The sequence below is a fragment of the Crotalus tigris genome, unplaced genomic scaffold (genome assembly GCF_016545835.1).
Source record: "Crotalus tigris isolate CLP2741 ecotype Arizona unplaced genomic scaffold, ASM1654583v1 scf7180000024465.619267, whole genome shotgun sequence".
NCBI lineage: Eukaryota > Metazoa > Chordata > Lepidosauria > Squamata > Viperidae > Crotalus > Crotalus tigris.
This window is the reverse complement of record NW_024100636.1, coordinates 223,182-235,406: the sequence shown is the minus strand read 5'-3', so window position 1 is coordinate 235,406 and position 12,225 is coordinate 223,182. Positions and strand designations below refer to the sequence as shown.

Here is a 12,225-nt window from a genome sequence, read left to right as displayed (position 1 = left end):
ACTTCAACTCCCAGAATTCCTGAGCCAGCCATGCTGAGGGGAAAGGGAGAGCTTTCCAAGCTGAGCCAAGCTGGCTTAGGAATTCTGGGAGTTGAAGTCCACGGGTCATAAAAGAGCCAAGGTGGCCTACCCCTGTCCTAACCTCATCCCTCAGGACAGGGAACTATGGCAACTTTTACGACTCGTGGACTTCAATTCCCAGAATTCCTGAGCCAGCCTGGCTCAGCTTGGAAACCTCTCCCTTTCCCCTCAGCATGGCTGGCTCAGGAATTCTGGAGTTGAAGTCCACCAGTCATATGAGAGCCAAGGATGCCTACTCCTGGTCTAAGGCAAGGGATTGGATTAGAAGACCTCCAAGGTCCCTAGGATTCTATAGTTCTGTAGGATTCCATGGCTGTATGATTCGGTGATTTTATGACTATGATTCTAATCTGGACTCTATGATTCTATGACTGAGTATATGATTCTATGGCTATGATTCTATGATTCTAGACCAGTGGGGGGCGAACCTATGGCACGGGTGCCAGAGGCGGCACTCAGAGCCCTCTCTGTGGGCACACACACCGTCGCCCCAGTCCTAGGCCTTCAGCTGGGTTTTATAAAACCTTTTCGCTTTAGGCCTCCGCCGCCGTGTGCAAAAAAAAAAAAAAAAGGTTCAATCAGTCAATTTCAACTTCTCACGGGGAAAAAAAAGATCTTGCAAAGCTGGAATTGATTGATTGAACTTTTTAGTCCCAACCAGTCTGCCGTTACCACCGCAGCCATACCCAACCACTGGGCCACACCCAGCCAATGGGCCACACCCACCCAATGAGCCACACCCACCCATTGGGCCACACCCACCCGGCACCCGATGATGCATAAGTGGGTTTTGGGTTGCAATTTGGGCACTCGGTCTCTAAAAGGTTCGCTATCACTGTTCTAGACTATGATTCCGACTATGATTCTGTGACTGATTCTATGATTTTTATGACTATGATTCTAGATCAGTGGTTCTCAACCTTTTTAATGCCGCAACCCCCAACCGGTCATAAGTGGAGGACCAGTCAACCGGTCATAAGTTGAGGACTACTCAACTGGTGCAGCACCGTTTGCAGAATGGGACTTTTGGCGGGCTCAGCAGGGCAGAGATAGCCTGGACAATTCCTATTGGCTTTTGAAAGCCAATAGAATTAGACTCTATTCAAGAGAGTTTCTTCTATTGGCTTTCAAAAGCCAATAGAATAAAAGGGAGTAGCACAGCTAAGGAAAAGGGGGGAAAAATGGCGGGCTGCATTGTTTGGCAACCCCACGTGAAATGGTCGTTTGACCCCAAATGGGGTCCCGACCCACAGGTTGAGAACCACTGTTCTAGACTCTATGATTCTATGACTATGATTCTATCATTCTTTCATTCTAGGACTATGATTCTATGATTCCATGATTCTGATTCTATGACTCTATGATTCTTTGACTATGATTCTATGACAATGATTCTATGAACTACCTGTTAAGAGGGTGGGGGTTCTGGACATTTGATAGTGTGGATTTTTAAGGTCGTAGGCCTCTCAGCTTCACTGTGCATGAATTGGGCAGCCATAGGCATCTATTTAATAAATAAAAGAAATAATCAATGAAAACAGAGAAGGGCTGTGCAGAGGCAAGGCTGCAGTCTTCTTCCGGATAATTTTCATTGTGTGCACATGCCTAAAGAGAGGGACTCAAAATTTCCTTCCTTCCTTCCTTCCTTCCTTCCTTCCTTCCTTCCTTCCTTCCTTCCTTCCTTCCTTCCTTCCTTCCTTCCTTCCTTCCTTCCTTCCTTCCTTCCCCCCTCCCTCCCTCCCTTCTTTCTTTTTTCTTTTTTCTTTTTCCTTCCTCCCTCCCTCCCTTCTCCTTTTTCCTTTCCCAGCAAAGACCCTATGATTACGGCATCCCCATGGAGGTTGAAGTCACCTACATCCAGGATGGATTTTTAACGAACGACGTTCTCCACGAAATGGTATCCTGTTTCTCCGAATTGTCTTACAGCAGGGCCATTTGGTGGCACACCCTGACCCAAGCACATCAGTGTTCTGATGTAAAAAAAAGGTCATGGGGTCACAGAAATTAAATTTAAAGATGTGTGTGTGAGTGTGTGTGACACATCTCATAAGGACTGCCGGCCCCCGTGGATTTCTCAAGCTTGGCCCCTTTTAAGACCTGGAAGTTGAAGTCGGCTTCAACTTCCAGAATTCCCCAGCCAGCATTAAGTCATGCTGGTCCTTAAGCTGTTCACCATATCACCCTGCCCAATGTTACCACCTTTTTTGTGACGGTCGTTAAGTGAACCCATTCTACCCAGTGGGTGTCTTTTTCATCGTAAGCTGGAAGTCAAATGCCGCTTTTCAGCAAAAAACCCCCCCAAACCCTAAATTACGGTCACATGACTATGGGACATTGCAAATGGCGGCCAATGTGGGCCGGTTGCCATGTGCCCCAAATTCGATCCCACAGCTGCAGGGTTGGGGTGGTGGGGGGCTGCCAGAGCTTCGAAACCAGGTCATAAGTAGCAGTGGGGAGGCCCGTCGGAACTCTGAACGGTCGTTAAGTCGAGGACTGCCTGCAACTCGTCTAGCGTGGGCAGGTCATTGTGTCCTGTGCCTTCCACTGACCGTTTTCTCACCGGCTTCCAGATGCTGCTGGTGGAGTTCTACAAAGGGGCACCTGACATGGTGAAGTTTCAAGACGCGTGGAGCCAGGAGCAGACCTACCTGGATAAACTCAAGGTAAGACTCACCTGGGGAAAGGAACTGCGGCAAATAATATTGATCAATAAGAATAATAACCATAATAAGCCCTATGGGAAATGATGATGATGATAATAATAATAATAATAATGAGGAGGAGGAGAAGAGGAGAGGAAAAAGAAGGAGGAGGAGGAGGAAGAAGGGAGGAGGAGAAGAAGAGGAAGAAGAGGAGGTGGAGGAAGAAGAAGAAGGGAGGAGGAGGAGGAGAAAGAAGAAGAGGAAGAAGAAGAGAAGGAAGAGGAGAGGAAGAAGGAGGAGAAAAGAAAAGAAAAGGAAGAAAAGGAGAGGAAGAAGGAGAAGAAAAAAGAAGAAGAAAAGAGGAGGAGGAGGAGGAGGAGTTGGAAGGGACCTTGGAGGTCATCTAGTCCAACCCCCTGCTCAGGCAGGAAACCCTCTATACCATTTCAGACAAATGGCTGTCCAGTCTCTTCTCAAAAACCTCCAATGTTGGAGCATTCACATCTTCGGGAGGCAGGTTGTTCCACTGGTTAATTGTTCTCTCCGTCAGGAAATTTCTCCTTAGTTCTAGCTTGCTTCTCTCCTTGCTTAGTTTTAGACTTCAAACAAAGAGGCACGTGTCTCATAACACCCCAGGAAAGAATTAACCCTTCTCTTTCTGAATGGTCGCTACTGATGTCATTTGCAGCCCCCCCCCCCCTTACGACCACATACGAGTTCCAAATTTTGGTTGCTAAACGATTTTTTGCCCCATTCATGACCTGCGTCGTTCACTGAATCAATTGTTAAGTTAGCAACATGATTGTGAAGTGAATCCGGCTTCCCCCATTGACTTTGCTTGTCAGTAGGTCACAAAAGGGGATCACATGAACCCTCCCCGGGACCCAGTGACCGTCATTAAGTATGAATCAGTGGCCAAGGGTCTGGATTTTGATCTTGTCGTCGTGGGGATGCTGCAAGTGTGAAAAACGGTCATAAGGGACTTTTTTTCCCAGCACCGTTGTAACCCTGAGTGGTTGCTAAGTGAACTGTTGTAAGTCGAGGACTACCTGTATTGCCAGAAGCGGGGATCCTCAAACTTGGCCACTTTAAGACTTGTGGACTTCAACTCCCAGAATTCTCCAGCCAGCCAAGCAAGGAAGAAAAAGGGGGAAAGGGAAGGATTGAGAGAGGAAGAGAAAAAGGAAGGAAGGAAGAAAAAGAGAGAGAGAAAGAGAAAGAGAGGAAGGAAGGAAGGAAAAAGAAGGAAGGAAGGAATAAAGAAAGAAAAAAGAGAGGAAGGAAGGGAAACGAAAGAAGGAAGGGGAAAGGGAAAGATTGAGGGAGGAAGAGAAAAAGGAAGGAAGAAAAAAGAGAGAGAGAGAGAAAGAGAGGAAGAAAAAAAGAAAGAAAAAAGAAAGAGAGGAAGGAAGGGGAAGGAAGGGAAAGAAGGAAGGAAGGAAGAACAAGGGGAAAAGGGAAGGATTGAGAGGAAGAGGAAGGAAGAAAAAGAAAGAGAGAAAGCAAGAGAGGAAGGAAGGAAAAAAGGAAGGAAGGAAGAAAAAAGAAAAAGAGAAAAGAAGGAAGGGAAAGGAAGGAAGGAAGGAAGGAAGAAAAAGGGGGAAGGGAAGGATTGAGAGAGGAAGAGAAGAAGGAAAGAAAAAGAAAGAAAAAGAGAGGAAGGAAGAAGAAAAGAAAGAAAAAAGGAAGGAAGGGAAATAAAAAAGGAAGGAAGAAAAAGAAAAAGAAAGAAAAAAGAAAAAGAGAAAGGAAGGGAAAGGAAGAAAAAGAAAAAAAGAAAAAGAGAAAGAGAGAAAGGGAGGAAGGAAGGAAAGAAGGGAAAGGAAACGAAGGAAAGAAAGAAGGAAGAAAGGAAGAAAGAGAAAAAGAAAAAAACAGGAATGAAGGAATGAAGGTAAAGGAAAGAAGGAAGGAAGAAAAGAAAAAGAAAGAAGAAAGAAAGAAAAAAGGAAGAAAGGAGAAAAAGGAAAGAAGGAAGGAAGAATGTATCTTATTGTGACAACTAGTAGCCAAGAATGGCCTTAGCCGAGGGTTCTTCCTCTGTTCAGCTCCCAATTCTTCATTACTTAGACATATTTTTCAACTGGAATTATGGGTTGAACTCCCAGAATTCCCCACCTAGCAGGCTTTAAGATCGGCGGATTTCGTTGCTGGCTGGGGAATTCTGGGAGTTGAAGTCCACAAGTCTTAAAGTGGCCATGTTTGAGGACCCCTGGCCCAAAGCAATACAGGTCGTCCCCAACTTACAACAGTCCTTTTAGTGACCGTTCAAAGTTACAACGGTGCTGAAAAAAAGTGACTTATCGCCGTTTTTTACCCTGACGACCGGAGAGCAAAAACCCTGCCAAATTGAATCCTCAATTTCTGAGGCAACGATTCTCAGCCGAAGGTGGGTGGACTTCAACTCCCAGAATTCCCCAACCAGCCTTGCCAGGCTGGGGAATTCTGGGAGTCGAAGCCCATCCGTCTTCCAGCCGCCGAGGTTGCGAAACACCATCTTAAAATAAAATTCTACTTTTTATCTTTTCCTCAGGGCTCCTTAGCTTCTAGGACACCCAAGGATCAAAGCTTCGGACATATCCTGGAACAGGTCTACACTGCCCTCCAACACAGCAGCTGACGAAGCAGCTCTTTGAAGAGAGTCCGGGACTCCTACAGAAGACACAAACCTGGGTCGAGGCAGGATTTGAATCCGGAACTGCAGGCCGTGACATTCATCGGGGACAGGGTCGAAGTGGATCCCTTTCGAATGTTTGAAATCATCCCGTTTTGGGCTCGGCCTCTGGGCCCCCTGGCTGGAAAAGTGGAAGCACCCCTGGATGTGTTAGCAAGTAGATCGGCGCGCCCATTTTACAGACGGGCGAGTCGAGAGCTTCAGTAGCGTAGCCTGGAGGGAGATTTAGTTAGCACCATTAGGAACTTATGTTTCCCATAATGCAAGCAGAGATGTCGCTTCATTTGGGAATGTTTTGTTGGCCAGAAAAATGTTTACATGATGCATTTTGAGCCAACGGGTCAAGAATTATCCTGTGGCGCAGTGTTTCTCAACCTTGACCATTTTAAGGCATGTGGACTTCAACTCCCAGAATTCCACAGCCAGCATTGCTGGCTGTGGAATTCTGGGAGTTGAAGTCCACAGGCCTTAAAATGGTCAAGGTTGAGAAACACTGCAGTGGCGAGATGGGCGGCTGATCAATTTAATCAATAAAAACATCGTAATAACCATCTGAAAAAGGGCAGGCTGGGGAAGCAAGGCTACCAAGATCCCATTATCATGGGTCATGGAAGAAAATTAAAAATATGTTGTAAATCTCATTCTTAGAGAAAAAGTGATGACAAATCAGGCTTGTCATCTGGGATGACAGACAGACAAAGATTCATCTGAAGAGAAGCAGAGATGCTGGGTTGGGGAAAAAATCCTTTCCCCCCCCCCCTTTTCAAGCTTTTTCTCCAAAATGTGAGATTGCAGAAGGACAAGACCCAGCAAGACTGAATGATGAGATGGAGAACTTTGGTGGTGGCCAGGATTGGGAGTTTACAAACGGTCAACCTGCCAGTAGACTCAAAACCTCGGAGGAATATATATATATATATATATGTTGTTGTTAATTGTGAAGTCGTGTCCGACCCATCGCGACCCCATGGACGTTCCTCCAGGTCTTCCTGTCATATATATCTTCCTGTCATATATATATATATATATATATATATATATATATATATATATATATATATATATATATATATATATTAAAAATTAACATAAAAATTGAGGAACGTAGTCTCCTGGGTGTATACATATTCAAAAGATAAAAACGAGCACCAGGAGGTAAAACAATTAAATGTTTAATAAATAAATAACCTAGCTTTCGATGGCTATATTGCTGCCATCATCGTCAGGATGTTAAAAGCCAGAGGGTGGGGGAGCTCGTTTATAAGCTTGTTTATAAGTGCTTATAAACGAGCTCCCCCACCCTCTGGCGTTTAACACCCTGACGATGATGACAGCAATATAGCCATCGAAAGCTAGGTTATTTATTTATTAAACATTTAATTGTTTTACCTCCTGGTGCTCGTTTTTCTTTTGAATATATATATGTATATGTATATATGTATGTCTTTGGTTATTCGGGTTTTCTCCCACATAAAATTGGAAGTGTCTTCGCGACGTTTCGACGACAGCTACAACCACACATTGCTCCTAGAAGCACGAAGCCAAAAGCACCAGCCTGAAGATGACGAATGAGACTTCGTCGAAACGTTGCCAAGACACTTCCAATTTTACGCGGGAGAAAACCCGAATAACCAAAGACCTACATACAAACACCCGCGAAAACCTCAGAAATTATATATATATATATATATATTAAAAAAAAAAGTTGATCACCAAGAGATAAAAATGTCTGTAGTTCAGGGCTTAACTGTGGGGTCCTTGGTGTTCTCTGAGCTTGGTGGTTTTCTAAGACATTTCATGACCCAACTAGGTAACATCATGAGGGCTAGAAGTACATGTAGGATTTGTGGAGGAGGAAGAAGAGGACTGTGGGGTCCCTGGTGCTCTCTGAGCCTGGTGGTTTTCTGGCAGACGTCTCATGACCCAACTAGGTAACATCATCAGTGCTGGAAGGGAGTGGGTTCTGGAGGGGAGGAAAAGGAGGATGATTGTGGGGTCCTTGGTGCTCCCTGAAGTTGGTGGTTTTCTTGCAGACGTTTCATGACCCAACTAGGTAACATCATCAGTGCTGCGAGTGGGGTTTGTGGAGAAGAGGAGACGGAGGAAGAGGAGGATTGTGGGGCCCTGGGTGCTCTCTGAGCTTGGTGGTTTTCTGACAGACGTTTCACGGCCCGACTAAGTAACATCATCAGTGCTAGAAGTGCGTGTAGGATTTGTGCAGAAGGAGAACAGGAGGAGGAGGATTGTGGGATCCTTGGTGCTTTCTGAGCTTGGTTTTATTTTTCTTCCAGCCGTTGTATCACCCAACTACTGTATTCCCCTGAAAATATATATTTTTTTGCCTCCAGAAGAGGCACTAGGTTTTATTTTCGGGGGGTGTCTTACCCGCTTCTCTCAGGACTGCCGCAGCCAGACTTCCCACACCCCGACACCTTCTGCGGCTGCTTGCGGCAGGCCACATGGTGCCTCCTGCTGGTGCCACCACTCGCTCATGCCACGGGGCAACGTGGCACCAGAAGTAGGCCAGCAGCCATGCAGGATGGGGCTGCTACTGCTGCCGCCGCCACCAAGCGAGTCAGGTGTCGGGGCCATGGGAGGCCTGGCGGCGAGGCCCGAGGTAAGCGGGTGTGGGACACGTGGGGCAGCTCCACCCCACCACCGCTGCCCCAGATTTTTACGCATGTGCCTCGCCCCCACCCCGTACGACCAGACAGCGGGACGAAGTGGCCGAGGACTTAACTAGGGCTTACCGTATAGTCCAGCGTATAGGGCGACCCAGCGTATAAGACGACCCCCGAGTTTGACGCCGAGTCGCAAGACGATCGTCCGAGTCGCATGCCTAGAAAGTCGTCTTATACGCCGGAAACTACCGGTATTTCCGGCGTATAAGACGATCGACGCCGAGTCGCATGCCTAGAAAGTCGTCTTATACGCCGGAAACTAACTTATTTCCGGCGTATAAGACGACCCCCGAGTTCGGAGGCTGTTTCAACGCTCTCAAAAGTCGTCTTATACGCCGGAATATACGGTATATTATATAAAGCGCACACGTAAAAATCAAGCTAGGGCTTATTTTCGGGATAGGCCTTATTTTTTGGGGGGGACACGGTAGGTAATATCCTAAGTGGTGGAAGGGAGTGGGTTTTGGAGGGGAGGAAAAGGAGAAGGGGGAGGACAAGGACTGGGGAGGGCGTCCTTGGTGCTCTCTCTTAGTTTTTTTTTTTTTTTTCTTAAAAGACATTTCATTGCCCAACTAGGTAAGTAATCAAGGAGAGAAGCAACCTAGAACTAAGGAGAAACTTCCTGACAGTGAGAACAATTAACCAGTGGAACAACCTGCCTCCAGAAGCGGTGAATGCTCCAACACTGGAAGTTTTTAAGAAGAGACTGGACTGCCATTTGTCCGAAATGGTATAGGGTTTCCTGCCTGAGCAGAGGGTTGGACTAGATGACCTCCAAGGTCCCTTCCAACTCTTCTAAATTCTATTCTATTCTCTATTCTGTTCCATTCCATTCCATTCTGCATTCTATTCTATTCTCTATTCCAATATCTGTTCTATTCTATTCTAATTTCTACTCTATTCTATTCTCTATTCCAATATCTGTTCTATTCTAATTTCTACTCTATTCTCTATTCCAATATCTGTTCTATTCTATTCTATTCTATTCTGTAATTCTATTCTATTCTATCCTGCAATTCTATTCCAATATCTATTCTATTCCAAATTCTATTCTATACTCTATTCCAGTGGTTCTCAACCTTTTTAATGCCGCGACCTCCAACCGGTCGTAAATCGAGGACTACTCAACCGGTCGTAAGTCGAGGACTACTCAACCGGTGCAGCACCGTTTGCAGAATGGGACTTTTGGCAGGCTCAGCAGGGCAGAGACAGCCTGGACAATTCCTATTGGCTTTTGAAAGCCAATAGAATTAGACTCTATTCAAGAGAGTCTATTCTATTGGCTTTCAAAAGCCAATAGAATAAAAGGGAGTAGCACAGCTAAGGAAAAGGGGAAAAAAATGGCGGACTGCGTTGTTTGGCGACCCCCGTGAAATGGTCGTTCGACCCCAAATGGGGTCCCGACCCACAGGTTGAGAACCACTGCTCTATTCCAATATCTGTTCTATTCTATTCTATAATTCTATTCTATTCTATTCTGTAATTCTATTCTGTCCTGTAATTCTATTCTATTATTCTATTCCATCCTGTAATTCTATTCTATTCCAATATCCTATCCTATCCTATTATTCTATCACATTATGCTATCCTATTATTCTATTCAATTATCCTATTCTATGCTACTCTACTCTTCTCTACTCTACTCTATTCAATTCCAATATCCTATCCTATCCTATTCACATCATCAGTGCTAGGAGAGGATGTGTTTGCTTGTTAGAGTTGCTGCTACCAAGTAAACAACAGCCCGATCAAGCAACTTCAACACGGACAGCACAAGCCACTCTTATATAAACAGAGAGCGAAACCCACCCTCCCTTCTTGCACTGATGATGTTACCTACCACGTTCCTCTGAACAGAAGACCGGGTCTTATATTAATTTTTGCTTCAAAAGATGCATTAGGGCAGAGGTCCCCAACCTTTGGGGTGCCAGGGACCGGTTCCGTGGAGAGAGGTTTTTCCGTGGACCGGAGGGTGCGTGGTTTTGTGTGCTGCCTGCATCCCGCAGATGGGGCTTTGCTTGTTTGTGCGGACCGGCTGCTGGCATGGCGTGTCCCGGCACTGGTTCACGGCCCAGGGGTTGGGGACCCCTGCATTAGGGCTTATTTTCCAGTTAGGTCTTAATTTCAGAGAAATACGGTACTAAATGCGTCCGTCTGGCTGACGATCTTAACTGGGGCTTCCTTTTGGGGTTGGGCTTATATTATGAGCGTCCTGAAAAATTATGCTGGGGCTTATTTTCCGGTTGGGCCTTATTTGGGGGGAAACACGGTAGTTGGGTAATGAAATGTCTGCAAGAAAACTAACCAAGCTCAGAGAACAGCAAGGACCAGCACAATTGGTTAAGTTATTGATGAATGCAATTGAAGATTAGAGATCTGGAGGCTAAAACATATAAGGAACGGTTGCTGGAATTGGGTACGTCTAGTTCAGAGGTAGGCAACCTTGGCTCTTTTATGACTGGTGGACTTCAACTCCCAGAATTCCTGAGCCAGCCATGCTGAGGGGAAAGGGAGAGGTTTCCAAGCTGAGCTGTGATGGCTCAGGAATTCTGGGAGTTGAAGTTCACAAGTCATAAAAGAGCCAAGGTTGCCTACCCCTGGCCTAGTTTAATGAAGAGAAGGACGAGGGGGGACAGAATAGCAGTCTTCCAATATCTCAGGGGCTGCCCCAAAGAAGAGGGAGTCAAGCTATTCTCCAAAGCGCCTGAAGGCAGGACAAGAAGCAACGGATGGAAACTAATCAAGGAAAGAAGCAACCTAGAACTAAGGAGAAACATCCTGACAGTGAGAACCATTAACCAGTGGAACTACCTGCCTCCAGAAGTGGTGAATGCTCCAACACTGGAAGTTTTTAAGAAGAGACTGGACAGCCATTTGTCTGAAATGGTATAGAATTTCCTGCCTGAGCAGGGGTTGGACTAGATGACCTCCAAGATCCCTCCCAACTTTATTATTATTATTAAGGGGGGGCGCATCTCTCCCAGAAGATTCTAGAGCGAAAGAATAAGGAAGACTTTAGCCCCCCCTCCCGCTAAATAAGTCAGAATGCCCCTTTCAACCATTTAATACATTTTTATTTTCAAGGATACAAGGTTTTTTTTTAATTCCAGAACAAAAATAAATGCATAAACAAGAAAAAGGGGTTTGTTTTTGTTTGTTTGTTTCCCCCCCCAAAATACCCCAATAAAATTGTCCAGACTAAGAAAAATACAAAGGACAGTTTTCACGCCATCTGACGGAAAGAGATGCCCAGCACACAGCCACGACGTTCAACGGATTTGATATTTACAAAATGTTTTTTTTTTCCCCCTTGTCCCACTCCCAATTTGATGTTTGATTTTTTTGTTTCTCCCCCACCCCCAAGTGGTCCTGATGGGGAGTGGAAGATGGGCAGGGGGATACAGAAGACAGAGAAGAGAGGAATTTACGGGACTGGTTAAAAAATGGAGGGAAGAAAAAAAAAGAAGAACGACGGGAGGGAGAAAGTGGTACGAAGATTATACTGAGGGAATAAAAAAATATAGAAGCAATTTTTTAGGAAACAGTGAAACAAGATCAGAGGTCTCCCAAAGTTGGCAACGTTAAGACTTGTGGACTTCAACTCCCAGAATTCCTCAGCCAACCCTGTTTTGATTTGAACAGGGGTCTTCAAACTTGGCCCTTTTATGACTTGTGGACTTCAACTCCCAGAATTCCTCAGCCAGCGTGCCTGGCTGAGGGATTCTGGGAGTTGAAGTCCACTAGCAGGGGTCTTCAAACTTGGCCCTTTTATGACTTGTGGACGTCAACTCCCAGAATTCCTCAGCCAGTGTGCCTGGCTGAGGGATTCTGGGAGTTGAAGTCCACTAGCAGGGGTCTTCAAACTTGGCCCTTTTATGACTTGTGGACTTCAACTCCCAGAATTCCTCAGCCAGCGTGCCTGGCTGAGGGATTCTGGGAGTTGAAGTCCACAAGCAGGGGTCTTCAAACTTGGCCCTTTTATGACTTCTGGACGTCAACTCCCAGAATTCCTCAGCCAGCATGCCTGGCTGAGAAATTCTGGGAGTTGACGTCCACAAGTCATCAAAGGGCCAAGTTTGAAGACCCCTGGATTTGAAGGACAAGAAGATGGTTCCTTCAGCTTGGGCCAAGGTGGTGGACTACGATT

At 45.7% G+C, this 12,225-nt stretch overlaps 1 protein-coding gene across 8 annotated transcripts in view; it reads left to right on the top strand.

The window, feature by feature from the left end:
- The window catches only part of MPND (MPN domain containing), a 28,770-nt gene extending 22,370 nt beyond the window's left edge, over positions 1-6,400 (top strand). For 2 of the 8 annotated variants that reach the window (XM_039332854.1, XM_039332853.1), the window contains 3 exons: positions 1,889-1,978; positions 2,652-2,744; positions 5,257-5,789. In XM_039332854.1, the coding sequence (XP_039188788.1) occupies positions 1,889-1,978; positions 2,652-2,744; positions 5,257-5,343 (270 nt within the window). In that variant the 3' untranslated portion in view covers positions 5,344-5,789. Of the gene's footprint in view, positions 1-1,888; positions 2,032-2,651; positions 2,745-5,256; positions 5,790-5,879 lie in introns of those variants that run through there. The other 6 variants (XR_005555430.1, XM_039332855.1, XR_005555429.1 and 3 more) reach the window with 5 other exon arrangements.
- Positions 6,401-12,225: the final 5,825 nt, after the last annotated feature.